The 17,678-nt window shown below is 34.2% G+C and overlaps 1 protein-coding gene across 2 annotated transcripts; it reads left to right on the plus strand.

Moving 5' to 3' along the window:
• Positions 1 to 2,759: 2,759 nt before the first annotated feature.
• On the plus strand, positions 2,760 to 17,588 carry LOC108782991 (organic cation transporter protein). Of its 2 annotated transcripts, XM_018551401.1 has the most exons (9): positions 2,760 to 3,129; positions 9,503 to 9,686; positions 10,930 to 11,188; positions 14,788 to 15,086; positions 15,198 to 15,310; positions 15,531 to 15,745; positions 16,379 to 16,727; positions 17,021 to 17,220; positions 17,253 to 17,588. In XM_018551401.1, exons 1-9 carry the CDS (start codon positions 2,771 to 2,773, stop codon positions 17,372 to 17,374), a joined length of 2,100 nt encoding a protein of 699 aa, XP_018406903.1. In that variant the 5' UTR covers positions 2,760 to 2,770; the 3' UTR covers positions 17,375 to 17,588. The 2 variants fall into 2 exon arrangements, with proteins under 2 accessions (XP_018406903.1, XP_018406904.1); XM_018551402.1 differs by having other exon boundaries at positions 17,021 to 17,332.
• Positions 17,589 to 17,678: the final 90 nt, after the last annotated feature.

Genomic DNA, 17,678 nt, shown 5'->3' on the forward strand with positions numbered 1-17,678 from the left:
TTTCTAAAAAGATCTAAAAGATGCAAAGAATTTTTTTTATCATAGTGTTTTTATTAGTTTTTTTATACAATTTTTTTGTATCAGTTGTGTGTTATAAGTTATAATATTATAATTAACTTATCGCTCACACGATAGCACAAAAAAGATGATGAAATTTGATCACATTATAACAATATAATTGTACCTATGGTGTAAGTTATTTTTAATATTTTTTTGCTAAAAACATAAATTACGACTAATAATTGCGAAGATAAATAAGTAAGTAATAAATTAAGAATAAAAATTTGACATTACACGTTTCTTTGTACAATATTGTTTTAATTTCAATTTATCTATTATAATTTATTATAATTTTTACGTATCATATTTCAAAAGCAATCTCATATTATAATGATTACCCCCGCTCCAGCTTAATTAGGGACATTACGATCCGTGATAAATAATTAATGCTACACGATCCTCTTGAGAGATATCGCGACAATTGTGCAGATAAGGCTCTCTTGTGCGTTTTTTAAATTGCTTTCAAGATTGCCATTAAGGACTTAAATGGAAAATTTTTCGTGACTCTGAAAAAATATATATAAAAATAGTATATAATATATTTTATATATAAAAAAATTATATAAAATATAAAAGATATTATAGAAAACTGTATATTAAAACGAAATAAAATCACTATTTGATCAGATAAATGCAATTAACATCTTATTGTTAGCAGGAACTCTGCGAACGCTACACATCTCTTTGACTCACCAGGTCAATTGTTTCATATTTCTCGAAGCAAGCGGAAATAATAAGTGTTAGCTAGTACAAAGGTATATATACCTGAAATGTATACGTTATACGCGAATAGAATATATATCCTGCATGACAGGGATTTCACAGATTATATCTTTATCAAGCAGAATTTACGGATCCATGTTATGAAGAGTGATTTAATATTTGGTTTGTATACAAGTGACGTTTATATTTTTCTTTACTTTTTTACAAATTTGTATCATTCCGCGCATTCTTCACCGACAAACAGATCGAGAAATCGGAAAAATACAAGTTTGGGAATAATAATTCAATCACCAAATTATCGCATTAGATCATAACATGATATCTTATTGCATAAAGCCAGATTTTCAAATAAACTCTTTAACAATGATATCTTTTATCTAAGTCTTACATCATTTTCTTAGTATTTGCATTGTAATTTATATGCAAATATCTTCTGCACGTTTGCAATTTATAATTATTATTATGTATAATTATTATATATACTTTTGGAAATCATTTTTGTCTTATATCCAACACGCAAAAATATTAACAATATTATTATATTAGAAGTTTCCCAGCCGATTTAAATAGAATATTCAGTAGATTTTGAGATTAACTACATTTATATTGAATATGTGTTCTGTCAGCAGAAATTGTTAACATAATATGCAATCAACAAATTGTTAGCAGAAATCGATTAAAATTTATTTTTGTAATTTAAATGGAATGTACCATTTAATTTAAATGCGGTTTGGAATAGTAAATCCTTCTCGATTTCTGCAGTCAGTTTGTCAAATATTTTAATATATTTTGTTATATTTCTGTTAACACTATACCAATAAATTTGTAGTAGAATTTATTTGCAAAATCTGTCTTCCAGATTTGATTATCTAGATAATCATATATACATGTATTATTTGATCATTAATTTTCGGAACTTTGCTTGTTCCATATTAGTCCTTCATGTTGCTCCATCCGTATTGTTTTATATATTATTATTATTATTGTTTTGTTATCCGTATTGTTTTATATATTACATAATACGTACTCCATTCTTCTCAGAATAGATCTAAGATTATAACAACAAAGAGGAAAATTATCATGACACTCCTCGTTCGATTAATTTATAGTGTTCTTATGTAGTGTTTTACTATATTTCTGAGTAGATATCGCACGTTAGCCGGGATGTTCAATCAATATCCCAAAATATCCACCGCTTGTCCACCCTGTATGGGACGTGCGCGATACTAGAAAAGAGAAGAGGCCAACACCGGTGGTTCGAGCATCACCATCAGCAGCAACAGCAGCAATGGACGAGGGCGATCGATATGACCCGTGGTGCGTTCAATGCCACACTTGGAGAACATTGAATTGTGTTCAGTAACAGCGGCAGCAAAGAGAGAGAGAGAGAGAGAGAGAAAGAGAGAAAAAGAGAGAGGGGATATACCCCACGGTCGATGCCTATATAGCCAGCTACGAACGCAACAGATCGTTCCAGTCGTTGTCTCTCGTCTCAGGATTTCCTCGCCTCCTTTTTTATTTTATCTATTGCACGTCTCGGATTAGCCTCGATACTTCCGAGGCCTCGCAATACACTCTCACGATGTGCACGTTTAATCAATCGAGCGTCTAACGAGGCGATCAGCTTCGCCGGTTCGGTTATCGCGATCGAAGGTGCTCGAGGTGGTAGTAACGCGGTGATAACGATATACGGTCGCGACAAGCGAAGATTAAAGATCTCCGGCATGTTCTCCAGGACGTAGAACAGCGAGTTCTCTCGCCGTCGCCGAGCGGAAGCCGCGGGGAGGAGTTTCCTAATATATAAGTGCTTCTGTTTATAATATTAAGTATTTCGTTTTGCCGCGCCGCGCGGAGCAGAGGTGTCGCTTAACTGTGCGCGCGTGGCGCAGCATCCCGAAGGCTGGATCCAAAACGCATTCGTAGCACGAAGAAACTGTTACCTCCAATCTTCTCTCGCGGAACCTCGGAGGTCTCGGTTGACAGCGACATGCCGCCGCAGGAGAAGTTCCCGGCATCCGCGGGGGTTTCCGGGGACCTGTCCCCGCAAGACGCCAGTCCCGATGGCGGTCTGTCGACCTCGGCCTCGTCCGATGGGCTTTCGACTGTCAAGGGTCGCAAAAGTGACGACGACCCGGATGACCAGGAGCAGCCCAAAGACATAGACTTCGACGACCTGCTGCCGCACGTAGGTGAATTCGGCACCTATCAAAGGATCCTGTTCGTGCTGATGATACCGTTCGCCTTCTTCGTCGCCTGGGTATACTTCTCGCAAATATTCATCACCCTCGTGCCGGAGGAGCACTGGTGCCGTGTGCCGGAATTAGACAACCTTACGGTTGAAGACAGGTAGATAGATATATGGATAGGAATTACCGTTTTAGGGCTCTGAGACAAATAAATTAAAACAAAAATAATATATCGAACAAAGAAAATTGAAAAGAAGATACTATATGTGTAAATGCACTGAACAATGCATAAAAAAATCACGTATTCAGAAATAATACGAATAGAACCATAAAGGACTATATAAAATTAAGGTAGGATGGATACTGAAAATATTTTCGCGTCTTCACGCTTTAGCATTTGAAAAAGGAACTCTACTGATTAATCTGGAATTAATTGAAGAATTATAGTAATACTATTAATTTTGTTGCAGAATTATATTTTTATAAAATATGTTCAAATAAGAACCTACTCCAAAGCGATTTTATCGTTAAATGAATTGATTACTCATTCTTTATACAATACAATTGTAATAAAGATTTAACAGAAGAATTGTGTGCTTTTTTATAAGAGAATGTTACTACTAGTTAAAGCATAATTTTTTGCTCATAAATTATTTTAACATGTATTTGAATATTTTCTTTATCTTTGTACCGTTATTTACGTGATTATTTGAACATGTAATAAATTATTTATCTATAAATAGCTCGTTTAAAATTCATAATTTTGCAGGAATATGGTTTTTCATAATTTTCGTAATCTTTGAGCGTAAAATCAGTTTGATAACATTGAGATAAATTTTTCGCGCTTTATTATGTGGCACGTGGTTGTTTGAACGTGTTATAAATATCTTATCTGCATTACTCGCTTCAAATTCACAATTTTGTGCGATTACGGTTTTCATGATTTTCGTCATTTTTTCTGCGTGAATTATTTTGACATATGTTTAAATATTTTTTTTTACGCTTTATTATTTGGTACTTTAAACGTGTTTTATATATAACTCATTTAAATTTACAATTTTGTACGAATATGATTTTTATAGTTTTCATAATTTTTTGTGCTTGATTTATTTTGATGTATAATATACTTAAATTTTTTTTTTCACACTTTATTGTTTAGCACGTTGAACATGTTATCTTACCTACGTACTCGCTGAAAATTCACAATTTTGTGCAAATATGATTCGTAAATAAACTACAAAATGAATATGTAGCACTTGACAAAGGCCACCGAATATGTAATAATTCACCTTATACAGTCTCGTATCTCTCTTCTCTCTTATCACTACATATTTATTTAACAAAAAAATGTGAAATGACTTGACTGCACCATGATAATCGCCTACTTGTCGATTAATAACTAATCAGTGCAATGAAGAAAATTTAAACGAAAAACTATAAAATTCCTATCAAATAATAAAATTTTTAGATCACAATGTAGGATAAATAATTTTTTTTTTTTTTTCAATAGAATTATGAACGCACATTCTAACTTCGATAAAGAATAATAGAGCGTGTTGTAAATGCGCAACGATACAGATATTCCTCTTACAGTGACGCACGTGACGTTAATTCAATAGGAGAAGAAACTTTTCATCAGAAGCTTGAAGAGCGTTCGCGATAACAGGTTTCATAGTTTTGAATATTACTTTGTTTTTTCATTATGCTTATGCAAGCCGCATTTCCATAAACACCTATCTATTTCTTTTCCAATTATTTTTCTTTTTAATAACTCAAGGACCGTAATTTATGTCTGCGGTTTTGTCGATCGTATCTTTAAACTTCTTTTCTTACGGTAATCCGAGCAGATTTTATTCCGCTCACGACTACCGGTATTCCGCACAGACTATTCTCTTGCGCGGTAAAATTGTTCGCACGAACAAATATATCGCGAACATTTGAATTACCCGGAATACGTAGAATCGGTGATTCACGGTCTGCGATTTGCTATATTTTCTCATTATGAGAGCTTGGCCAGTGCGTTTTTATGAATTATACTAAGACGATGTTATTATAGACGTAAATTATTTATTACATAAAGAACTATGTATTGTAAAGTTCGAAGTTATTCTTCAGCCATTTTCAATCATTTAGAATCTTTTTTTTTTTTAATTAGAAAGAAACTTTTTTAATTCCATGTACTCAGATAGACGTTTAATTTCGAGATAAACAAAGGAGAAGACGCAATAATTTTACTTAAATCTTTCTTAAGCAGACGTTAAATTATCTCGTTGATTTCAGGACAGAATTTTATTTATAATTTATATTATAGAATTATAGAATTTTATTTATGATTTTTGTTACATTATATATTATTATTTACATGTACATTATATATATTATTTACATGTACATTACATTACAATATATATTTATACATTTTACTCTTTAAGTGAATAGATGACCATGTATAGCTTTCTAGGTATAGTATTCTTTAAAACTTTATTTTAGAAAAGAAAAATAAAAAGTATCACCCAAATGTTCAGAAGTCTCAAAGTAATTCATTATTTTGATATTGCTTTATCTCATAAAGATATATAATTAATGGACATTTAAATATAACATAATATATAAATATAATTATATTAAATTTTTTTTAAAAGTAGTCTGATTACCTATCTATCGATTTGAGTCTTATCTTTAAACTATCTACTTTCTTAAAGGTTTATATTTTATATAAAAGACATATTTTTTATATACACTGTAAAAAATAAAATGTAAATTTTAACTCAAAGACGTTGAGTGAATTTTCTGAGACATTCAAAAATGTTAACATTAACGCAAAAATGTTAATTTTAACATTTTTGCACGTCTCAAAAAATCCACTCAACGTCTTTGAGTTAAAATTAACATTTTATTTTTTACAGTGTATAATTGTAGTTTTTATTTTTAAATACTTTTCGCGAAAGATAAACTGTAATTGCAGCTGTAAATAATTTTATCCTAAATTTGGACACGGTTTGTAAATTATTTAAGGTAAGCATTACACGTGTATATGTTCGTATTTACGTGGCTTATTGTCTAGTCGTTACAGTGTACGCAATTCTGGCTGTAACGATATAATGGGAGGTGCGCTAATGACTCGTAAAAGCACTCCTAACGATCTGTTATGTTGCTCTTTGAGTAAACACGCACAGTTCATAGATTTTTTTTAAAACAAAAAGGAGTAAAAAGAGGAGAAAGAGGAAATAAACATGCACACTGTAATGCTATTCTTGGCTATTGTGTCTCGCCGATGTGTATTTTTTCTTTTTTCACACGTTCATCGACAGCGAGTATCGGCGATTTTTCATCTCTGGCGGTCGCGAAAGAACGGACGGAAACTGCGGTGCGCAAACGTGTCGGTGTTTGTAATGTACGTACGTATCAGTCGGGGAAAGTATGAAAACGGACGCGACGTCGAGACCTTCGCGGCCACAATTCGATTGCACGATTCGGCGCGACTAGAATCGCGCGATTAGTAATACCTGCGTGCTGGTTTAATAGTCTCCTCCTATCTCTCTGACGTCAGTCTAATAACGGGATAAATGACCGGTTGATGTCAGTTTTTTTTTTTGCGGAAATTCATAAGAAATGCACACGGGCGTCGGGTGAGACTTTACGTTACTTATTACATTAGTCGATAAAAATTCTTACCTTTTTTCGCAATAAATAAGTGAACAAACGAAATTGTTACTGATAGATTTTGATGCGCTGATTACGAACGTGATTCCAAAAATGTCGTATCACATCAAATTTTTAAGATCTTTTAACTTATAGGTGCAAAATAAGTGTTTTTGGCCATTTTCAACGACCTACAAAATGTCTAAATTTAAGGCTCGTGTACGTAGAAGTCGTAAAAACGATCTTGGAATCTTAAGTCGTAGAAAACATCTAAAGAATATGTAATTGTAGATAGTGAATAAAAAACAAGGATTCCTAAATTCCAGATAGTGAATAAAAAGCAAGGATTCCAAAGAGCTTTTGGGTTTGAGAAAAAAAAAAGATTCATTAAAGATTACGTATATTAAAATAAATTTGTTTATTATGATTCTACCAAGCCTTCGTAAATTTGGAAAACAATATAAGTTCCTATGCATCAACTTATAAGTTGACTCCAAAAAGTTGACCTAAAAAAAGTCGGATCAGCAATGAAATATGCGTTGGAAAGGGTAAGAATAATATATCTTTAATATGAGAGACATTCGCTTGGAGGTTGAAAAAAAGTTATTGGACATTTTGTAAGTTGTTGAAAATTGCCAAATACCTCATATTTTGCATAGACGCTTTTAGATTAAAATTTTTAATCAGCGCATCGAAAAATCTACCAGAGGTAACTTCCTTAAAGCCAAAATGATTTCAATCGGTTATTATTACAGCAACACTATCAATTGTTTCCAAATGGTAGAGCCAATATACGTCAGTTTATCCACTGATCCGCATAATTAATAGACCGATTGACGTTCATATCAAATGGAGTGGAAAAGCATTTTTAACGTGCTCGCGACACTGTACTTCAAGAAGATTAGCAAGAGAGATATAATTCGCGATAAATCATTATCCCACGCATAAGTCTTTATAAACTGCGGCTAATGGCTTAGCGCTTTGATGAGAATACATTTTTCACGAGTAACAGCGAAGTGTGACGAGAAAATGCACACTTGCTTCACTTGAATTTTTCCGTCATTATTATATTTACGACAGTCTTCGGCAAACTGCATACAGAGTTTTGTTACGCTCGAACTAATATGTTTTTGTGATTATTATAAGTGGCAATTAGAAAATCAATAAAGTATTTGTATTTTTTGGCTTTTGGCTACTCGGAGACCGGCACGAGTATTCGTGGATAATGAATAATAAATTTGCACGAAACCTTCGTGTAAGCAATGAGAGCGTGAACGTGAAAAATACTTGTGTAAGTCTTTCAACATAACGCTGAGCTAACACCACATTTATTGCATATGGCCGATAGAGAGACGGATCTTAAACAGGACGTTCCTGCGATGCGCCTTTCGATCTATATTGTTTAATCGCGTGCTTATATAATGGATAGCGGAATAGAGATTATAAATAAAAATCAAAACCACAAGAGAGAGAGAGAAAGATAGTTTCATTGTAGATAATTATCATTACACAAGAGAGATTCTACGAGTTTGAAGAATATCTAAAAGCAAATTTTATTTATTTACAAAACATATATATTTATATATACATATAAACAAGTAAAATGTATATATATATACATATAAATTACTTAAAAAATTAAAGATACAAAATGTCAAGGAAAAATAGTTTTATGCTGTCTAAATTATTTGGAGAATCTCGCTATAAAAGTAATAATTGAGTTTTTAAAAAGAATGGCTCAATTTTTAAGTGTAAGATTTTATTCTTTTTAGTGTGATTTATACTCTAAAAGTTTTAAAAAATGATCAGTTAATATTATATTATACGGATAGAGAGAAATATTATTGGATAAGATTATTGTACGGACAATTCTGCAAAGCTTTACCTATGAATTCTTTAAACATATATATGTATATATGCAGTAAATATTTGTATTTAAATGTCGTCTTTTTATTCTAATATAATATTAAAACCTTTTTCATATACAATATTCAATATTAAAGACCGTTAATGTAAGAACATAACTAATACAAACACGAAGCCTATAACAGTCTAGCTTTGATCTTTTAATCGCTTATATATAAACTACCGTGGTATTTTTTCATATAATATTAAGCTTTTAAATTAAAATTCTTTTAAAGACTTACCCAAAAGCAATTGTAATTGTATTATCTATTCATAATCTTGAAGCTTAATTTATGAAGTTTTAAGCAGTTTTAATCGTTTATTGAAAAACCATTAATATTCCAATATTTTTCTAAAAATGACTTCAAACACAAAAATTGACGTTTATCGGGAGTACCTTACATAAAAGATTTGTAAGAAAAATTCGTTTACCTTTTTAACGTTATCCTATTTTCAGGTGTTTCCAATTAAAATATTTTAAAACGAAAAGACTTTCGCTACATATATGTAATTTTTTTCTGAAAGAGAAAAAAGATGTGCACATATATAGTCGCAGATTTATGATCCAGTGTCACGACTTTAATACTTTTGCTCAGCCAGTTACTTACTCGTGCAGAATGTTAGAGAGACGTTCTCGCGCGAGCGTACATACATCTATCAAGGATAAAAAATGCACATGCATTGCAATCGATGTCAAATGCGTCCGCTCGTTCGTATAACTCTTGCCCAAAGGTCAGATTGCGTGCGTTATTAACACGCACTCGATAATTGGAGACCTTTACGTGCGAGCTAAATTACCGGCTTATAATCGTTTTCGATTTCCCGTCAGGTACAGTCCCTCCTGCTACTGACATTTTATTAGGTCAACGCTTGACATTTACTGGAACGTCTTATTATATCAGCCATCTTATCAGACCCTCCCACATTTTGTGCTAATTCTTGTCCGCCGTGACACGGATGGATATTTTTATTCTGTCATTTTTCAGAATCGCCCTGGCGATACCAGTCGGGGAGGATGGCTATTCCAAATGTAGCATGTACGACGTGAATTATACGGAAGTTCTGTTAAACGGGATCAGAGAGGCGAATCCGAGCTGGCCGACGAAGGGTTGCTCGCACGGTTGGGAGTTCAATTTTACTGACATCCCCTACGAGACCATAGCGACTGAGGTAAAGCCCATTCTACTATTGTGAAAGCGCAGTTGTAAGTGGTAGTTTTAAGAATTGATCAATCTCGCAATCGATATTCTTCTCACATTCGACTGTAATATAGGTCAATTCCTACAACTACGATCATTTACAATTTTAAGATGGTTAAAAGAGGAAGCGTTGAAGAACGAAAATTAATGGGAATCGCACCCGAGGCACGATGCTCTTCTCTCTGTGAGCGACTCTATTCCGCTCATTAAACATTACAAGCGTTCGCTGCAGCATTTAGATGTCTCAAGGTGGCTCGAGTGTGGCACGTGGGTAATGAGCGAATGGTAAGTTATGGAGTGTATCCGATGTAACGAGCACACTCGCCACTCGACAGCCGAAAGGCAGCCGTACACTCGGCATATATGCATGCCGGTGTGCAACAGATGTGTTTGTGCCGCGTTGTCACGCGAACGTCGCGAACTCGCACCACGTGTACTCGCGCGGCAAGGACGAGTCGAGAGTACATAAAGAGCAATACCGATTTACACGCGCGATTGCGCCGCGGAATTGAGCAACTCCTCGTTGAATTCCTGAATCGCCTAGAAATTGGATTGTACTGTTGAGCAGATTGGGAACCGATTGGTTGCCTTTGTTTTCTAAAAAAAAAAAAAAACGTTCCCAGTTCCACCTGCGTCGACCTTCGCACGTGATCACCTTCTTCTCAGCATGGAAATGAGCTACAATGAGAGAAATTTTTACCTTTAAGTATTATAGTTTAAGTGTAGATAAGTTCTACATATTTTAGGCTTCGTCGGTCAGGAGATAAAATCGAAGATATTAAATAAGGAAATAAAGTTATCTATTTATAATATTTTTTTAAATATAATAATATAATATAAAATAATTATTATATATCATTTTATATTATTATATTATGTTATATAAAAATATTAATATAATTATTATAGCATTATTATATTATGATATAATAATAATACAATAATTAGAAAAGCAATCGCCTTTAGTTTGCCGATCTCCGCTTTAATTACAGCGTTTGTTTGCGATTGACACACTGAAAAAAAAGATTGGCTGAATATGGCATAGCATTATTTTTAATTGGCTGCCGCAGCCAATTAAAAATGCTATGCCATATTGTACCGTCTAAGTTACTGCAGCAGTCAATCTTTTCTTTCAGACTTTTCACTTTCGAGCATCCGTGAATTGATATCCTAGAAGTAAACTGTTTGACCATGAATTCAAATTTTTTTTACAGTTAGGATGGGTATGCGAGAACAGTGCGCTACCGACGACCGCCCAGAGTGTCTTCTTCATCGGCGCGATCTTCGGCGGCTTGATCTTCGGATGGATCGCCGACAGATACGGCAGAATACCGGCGTTGGTCGGTGCCAACGTCACAGGTTTTCTGGCGGGCGTCGCGACCGTCCTGGCCGGAAGTTTCTGGGAGTTCGCGCTGTGCCGATTCTTCGTCGGCTTCGCTTTCGACAATTGCTTCACCATGATGTATATATTGGGTGCGTATATGTGTTGTAGACTTCTTAGCTTTGTATGTTTAGGAAACCAGAACTTGCGTTATAGAATTTAACCGTTTCTCAGTCGCGTCGTTTCAATCCGCGATTCAGTCATGGAGACTTCCTTTCCTTCCGACGTAATAATTGCGCTTCCTCATTGATGATAAGCTATTCCTTTTATGTGATTTCGGAAGTCGAAGAAACCGCGTTGCGGCAAGATATGCGTGACGCACGATTAAAGACTAATAAAGAAAAGGGAAACGCACGGAAGTCTTGATTTTCTGTCGATGCAATATTATTGCACATTTGATATTGTATAATATATTATATATTGATTGTTCGAAAGCTGTATTAAATTTCTCCTAAAATATATCCTTACGTTTAAAAAATGTTACTTCGAACCATTATTTCAAATAAATAATTAATGTGAAATAAATGCTTAATAAACGTTAAATGAACATTAAAAAAATGTTTTTTCGAATCATTATTTCAGGTGAATAATAAACGTAAAATAAATATTTAATACACGTTAAATAAATATTTAAAAAATGTTTTTCAAACCTTTATTTCAAATGAACAATTAATGTTCACAAACGTTTAATAAATGTTAAATAAGCTTTAAATTAATGTAATTTTGAAAACGAGTCGTAGAAAATGTAAAATTAATGAGAACTAAACGTTTGAAAAATGTTTAAAAAACATTTTCTGCTGATTGGATAATGGACTCTAAAATAGACGGTCCTTGATGTTCACTATTATTATAATATATATAATTATTTTGTACAATAATATTATATTGATACCTCTTTTAAATAATTCAAAACGGACAGTTTAGAGGTTCAAGTATATTTGAATTATTTAAAAGGGCCATCAATATATATATAATCTAGCCTTTAAATGGTCAATAATATATTAATATTATGTGTTATTAAATATTGTGCAATAATATTTCATTGACAGGAAATCGAGACTGCTAGATTCTGCAATTAATTTTAATTGCTTCTACACTCTACTTGCTTATTATATTAATTAAGTATCAACAAATTAGCATTTATTTGCAATATTTTATTTGTATAATTTCTGCACTGAGACACAATGGTCGCTTCGCCTCTTAAACTTTTACCGTTTGTTGAAACTTACAATTAGATTTTTAGCGATTGTAATTAATTCTTTGGTGCGTTACCGTCAAACAGGATCTGTGGAATTCCAGGCAGGAATCGATCGTGATCGGTTTTTTAAATCAGCTTTCCTTTCCATCTTAGTTTACTATTAATTAGCTATTAATGAGAAACGCGTTCCTTTTCATAAACGAACTTCTCACGTACATGGCTATTTCAATATCAAACAACGTGGAACAATGCCACGCGCTAGAAACACCTCTTTGTACTCATCAAACCGTTACGTCAACCTTAACCCCGTCAGTTATCGCATTACAATCGTCGTTATTTCATCGCAATTGTAATTAAGCCGATTAAATCGTCATGGAAATGTCTTCACAAGAGTTCTGGGACGCAGACTGATTTGCGGACAATTATGTTTGTACCTATACGTTTATACATCTTAAAACGATAGCGCCGCGAAAAAAAAGGAAATAAGATCTCTATACATTTCTTGTTCCTTCTTGCGCAAGTATCTCACACCCGATTATCGTTGTTTAGCCTTGGCGATAGATCGGCAATCTGGCCCGCGCGAGTGATTGTTGGTCTGCCCGAATCGAGTCTTCGAGCGACTGTCGAGTCATAGCCGATTACGATCGCCGGATTCAGCTACCAGGTCAAGCTCGCCCGGTTTGACTCATGAAGTCACGGTTATTGCACTCGCCGTAGCGTTTTGCTAGTTCCGTTTCGCCGATCTTGTCGGTAGAAGCGTGGCTAATGTCAGAAACACGTGACGTAAAATGCTGCTATCCGCTCGTAAAAGATGCATAAATTGACAAGTCGCATCTCGTTGTCTTTCGTGAAGTTACTCGTTACGAGGAATTTGATCAATTTACTATACTTTGAAGGACGAAGGAGATTGTAAAATGGCTCAATTCGTATTTCCATCGAATTCCTCGCGAAATTTCGTACTGTGAGCTGTCATCAGTTTGAAAGCTTTCAAAACATTTTTATTAAAACGAGATAAATACATATTTGATCGTTAAAGAGAGAGAGAGAGAGAGAGAGAGAGAGAAAGCAAAGATTCTGAACGCAAAAAGTGCAAGCAATGCAAACAAACTTGTTAACGAAATTGACGATAGTTTTTAAGTTAAACACATTAAATTATAATTTAACATCATTATAATTTTATGTCAGTTATAAGTTCATTTTTAATAGACTTTCTACAATTTTAAAAGTTATTACTTGATGAGCTTTAAGCCGTAAGAAATCAACCATAGTCGATTGTTCTTCTCACTTTCGGCTAATTAATAAATTTCTTATACGACTTAAAACCTAAAGCTAATGACTTTATTGTAGAAAGTCCATATCAAAAGACGTTTTCATTTCGTTCATAATATAATTATGACTTGATATTGACTGTTTTAAGCTCCCAAGGAACATAAAAGTCAAGAAAAAATCAAAATGACTCTATTGTAATTTTTAACGTCTTAATAGTCAAATTTTGCTACAAAAAGATCATCATTTTGACTTTTGTGACATCAAAATAAAATTATTTTGATTTTCTCTTAATTTAATGTTTCTTAGGCTGGGTTTATTTTGTTTATAATAAGTTTTGTTTGTAATAAAAGAGTTACTCAAATGCTGATACACATATGTTTAAAATTATTCACGGAGTATACAATTTTGACACATTTCGAAATCCGCAAATTAATTTATACTGAATCTCATAGCCTTGCGACCGTCGTTGAGTACACACAGGACGGTTCACTAATAATTTTACGCTTCACAGATGGATATGGTAGCATGAAGGTAGCACATTTAAAAAAATGACCATTTATCGATCTAATTAAGATAATGTAAGTCGGCAGAAATGAGCTACCCTCCTAACAAACAGGAAACGTTTATTATTTAATGTTTGAGAACTCAAGCCTTTACGATAATGATACGGAGGCCATGTTTGCCTGAAAAGTTTGCTTTTAATATTAGGCTTCCTTGCGCTAACAAACAAGAATTATCTAAATTATAAGAGAGGAAAAGAGCATTCGATGCATTCCCCCGTTTTCATCACGGGCTGTTTGCGCAAGGTCAGGACGAAGGATATCATTCGCGGTGACGTAATAATTGAATCATAAATCTATTCCGAGACTTTAAACCGACTGTCTACGAACACGTATTCAAAATGACTTTTGTTTAGAAAATAAATTCTTATGTAAACAAACGTCATTCATTTACAGTGATTTAATGAAGATTTATCATAATGAAGATATATCAACGTGACATGCGCGCGTCGCACGTTTATTGTAATTTATTCGTCATGTCGCGTTGTCACAGTTTCAATTTCGAAATCAACACTTCGTAAATATTGGAATGTTCCCAACAGCATAAAACTTGCAGCAATATTGTTGCAATACTGCTGCAAATGTTGTGCTGTTGGGGTTTAGGGGGGAGAGAGAGAAGAGAGAGAATAATATTTTAAATATTCTTCTAAATATTTGTTTTCAGTATTGGAATACGTGGGACCGAAATGGCGCACTTTCGTAGCGAACATGTCGATAGCTCTCTTTTTCACATTCGCCGCCTGTATCTTACCTTGGATCGCGTATTTCCTGGCCGACTGGAGGATGACTTGCGTCGCAGTGTCTGTTCCTCTGGCTCTGGCGATGGCGGCACCCTGGTTGGTACCGGAGAGCGCGAGATGGCTTGTCAGTCAAAACCAAGTGGAGAAGGCCATTGGAATCCTGGGTAAATTTGAACGCATCAACGGCACGAAAGTACCCGAGAACGTCTATCAACAGTTTCGCGTAAGGATCGTTGATTTTCTCTTGTATTAAAAAAAAAATAATAATACCACGTACGATAATAAAAATTAGAAGAAAAATTTATGTTATAACGACTGTTTGTCGATGTAATAGGAAACTTGTGCCAGGGTGTGCAAAGAGCAAGAAGCGGATAAGACTTATTCCGTGGTGGATTTATTTAAAAGTCCACGTTTGCGAAATGTTACGATTCTCCTCATCATTATCTGGTGAGTTATTCACCTAATAAAAATGTTTCTTCAATTTTAATCAAGAGTTCTATAAGGTTTATTAAATTAGAAAAAACGTTTAATAAATTAACAAGTACTTCAGTAGCTTATAAGAGAAAATGTCAACGCCGAATAAAGGATAATCGTTATTCGATGACTATAAAGAATGTGGTAAGGTTGTTCCCTTATCTATATATATCGATTATGTCTCCTAATACAGGATGGCGATATCGCTGGTATTCGATGGTCACGTAAGAAACGTGAATAATCTCGGGCTCGACGTCTTTGTAACGTTTACCGTCGCGGCGTTTACCGAACTACCCGCCGACACATTCCTTACCCTCGTTCTCGATCGATGGGGCAGACGATGGTTGGCTTGTGGTACCATGGTAATTTCCGGAATTTTCAGCATTTGGGCAAGCATGGTTTCAAACAGTAAGTACTGTTGAATTACTTCTTTTTACATACTAAACTAGAATTTTACCCGAGACGCAGTCATGCCATAAAATGTTCCTCGTCCATTGCTTTCTTTCGTTCTGCCGCTACCTTGCTTATCGCATCTTTTGTCTCCTTATTTGACTAGATTCTTCGTTTTTAATTAGTTGCCTTTCTACTTATATCTTATATGTCTGTGTATTATATTCATATCTATGTTACACGCAAGTCTCATCGTATTTATACTGATAGTTAGTTTTATATTTATGCTTACCATTACATATTATATTAAAAGTAGTCGATTATCGTATATTCTATACTCTCAGTTAAACAGGAGGGTTTAATAACAGCAGTTCTGCTGGCGCCCTGCCTCTTTTGCCTGTATTATCTACTCTTACTATTACTTCAAATGATGTACGTTTACTATTATTAGAGAAATAAATAATAATAATTAATTATAATAATTAATAATAACAATTAATAATAATAATGTTCCAAGTAATACACTCACGTTCAAAATACGTTTAATGAGTCAGAAATCATATAATATATATATGATATACAAACTGAAAAATAAACGTTTAAAACTTGATACGTTTTTAATCTATTTATATAATAAAATTTTTATTTCAGATATTTATTCGGCCACTCTGGCGATCGTTGGAAGATTCTGGGTCAACATTTCGTATAACATCGGGCTTCAATATGCTGCCGAAGTATTGCCGACTGTTGTGAGAGCTCAAGGAGTTGCCTTGATTCACATAATGGGATACGTCGCGAGTATCCTTGCGCCTTTTGTCGTTTACTTGGACATTGTTTCGTCCATTTTGCCACTATTGGTCCTGGGCGTTATGGGGATTCTGGGTGGTCTTTTGACGCTCTTGTTACCGGAGACACTCGATAAAGATCTGCCCCAAACTTTGCAAGACGGCGAAGATTTCGGAAAGGATCAGAAGATATGGGATATGCCGTGTCTCTCGAAGTAGGTGTCAAAGATATTTTTTTCACAATATTTTTGCAAAACTTTGATTATACTTGGTGCAATTTTTCCAGTAAAATAATCGCATTGAAGAAACATTATCAAATACACTATACATTAGTTATATAATATTATCCTTTAAAAAAATTCTTTCTTAATTCGATTTAAATGTCTGTTTCAAATTGAATATATCTACTTTATAATTTCACCTTTTCGTCTAATGGAATGCTTTTTAGCGTAGAGTAAGCATATTGTTTGTTGTAGAAATGTCGCATTTATATATATTTTCTTTTTAGAAAAAAACCTGTAGATGTGGAAGTGCCGACGGTAGCTGTCTTCCGGACGTTCGAACGCAGCAGCTTCCGAAGTTCTATGAGAGCATCCATTCGCGGAGAGACCTTGAGGAGCAGCATGATACAAAGATCGAGTATAAGATCGCGGAAGAGCGTGAATACGGCCACAGAAGCACAAAGATCGAGCATAAGATCGCGGAAGAGCGTGAATGCGACCACGGAAGTGGAGAGCAAGTGAATAAATACTCCGAGAGACGCAGCCCTGATTTTCGACATGCTGACGCATTTTTTCTCTCTCTCTCTCTGTCTCTCTCTCTCTCTCTCTCTTCCGTTATTCTTTCCTTCAGAATTGTGTGATACTGGAGCTACCAAAATCAAATTATACATACGTCTGTATCCAACCGCCAATGACAGTTTTAGATTGAGGAAAAGACAAAGTGGAGCATTACTCTAGCTCGTTCTATTAAATTTACTTAATTAGAGGAGGGGAGGGTTGTTGTAATTAATTTTAAGTATCGACAGTATAGAGAAGTAGAAACGTCAATTAGAACACTGTTAGATCAAAAGAGCAATATGGTAACGCAATTCCTTTGAGTTAAATAATATTTTGTTATTTTTAACTTTTTATATATTGATGTCAAAGTGTAAATCAATACATTTT

This window comes from Cyphomyrmex costatus, unplaced genomic scaffold, assembly GCF_001594065.2.
Source record: "Cyphomyrmex costatus isolate MS0001 unplaced genomic scaffold, Ccosl1.0 scaffold14, whole genome shotgun sequence".
Classification (NCBI taxonomy): Eukaryota; Metazoa; Arthropoda; class Insecta; order Hymenoptera; family Formicidae; genus Cyphomyrmex; species Cyphomyrmex costatus.

What these genes read in the sequence shown, in the direction of transcription:
- LOC108782991 (XM_018551401.1), top strand. Translation starts at nt 2,771, where the DNA reads ATGCCGCCGCAGGAGAAGTTCCCGGCATCCGCGGGGGTTTCCGGGGAC. An exon ending in ACGAGACCATAGCGACTGAG is followed by an intron (nt 9,687 to 10,929) that starts GTAAAGCCCATT and finishes TTTTTTTTACAG; the next exon opens with TTAGGATGGGTATGCGAGAA. An exon ending in CACCATGATGTATATATTGG is followed by an intron (nt 11,189 to 14,787) that starts GTGCGTATATGT and finishes ATTTGTTTTCAG; the next exon opens with TATTGGAATACGTGGGACCG.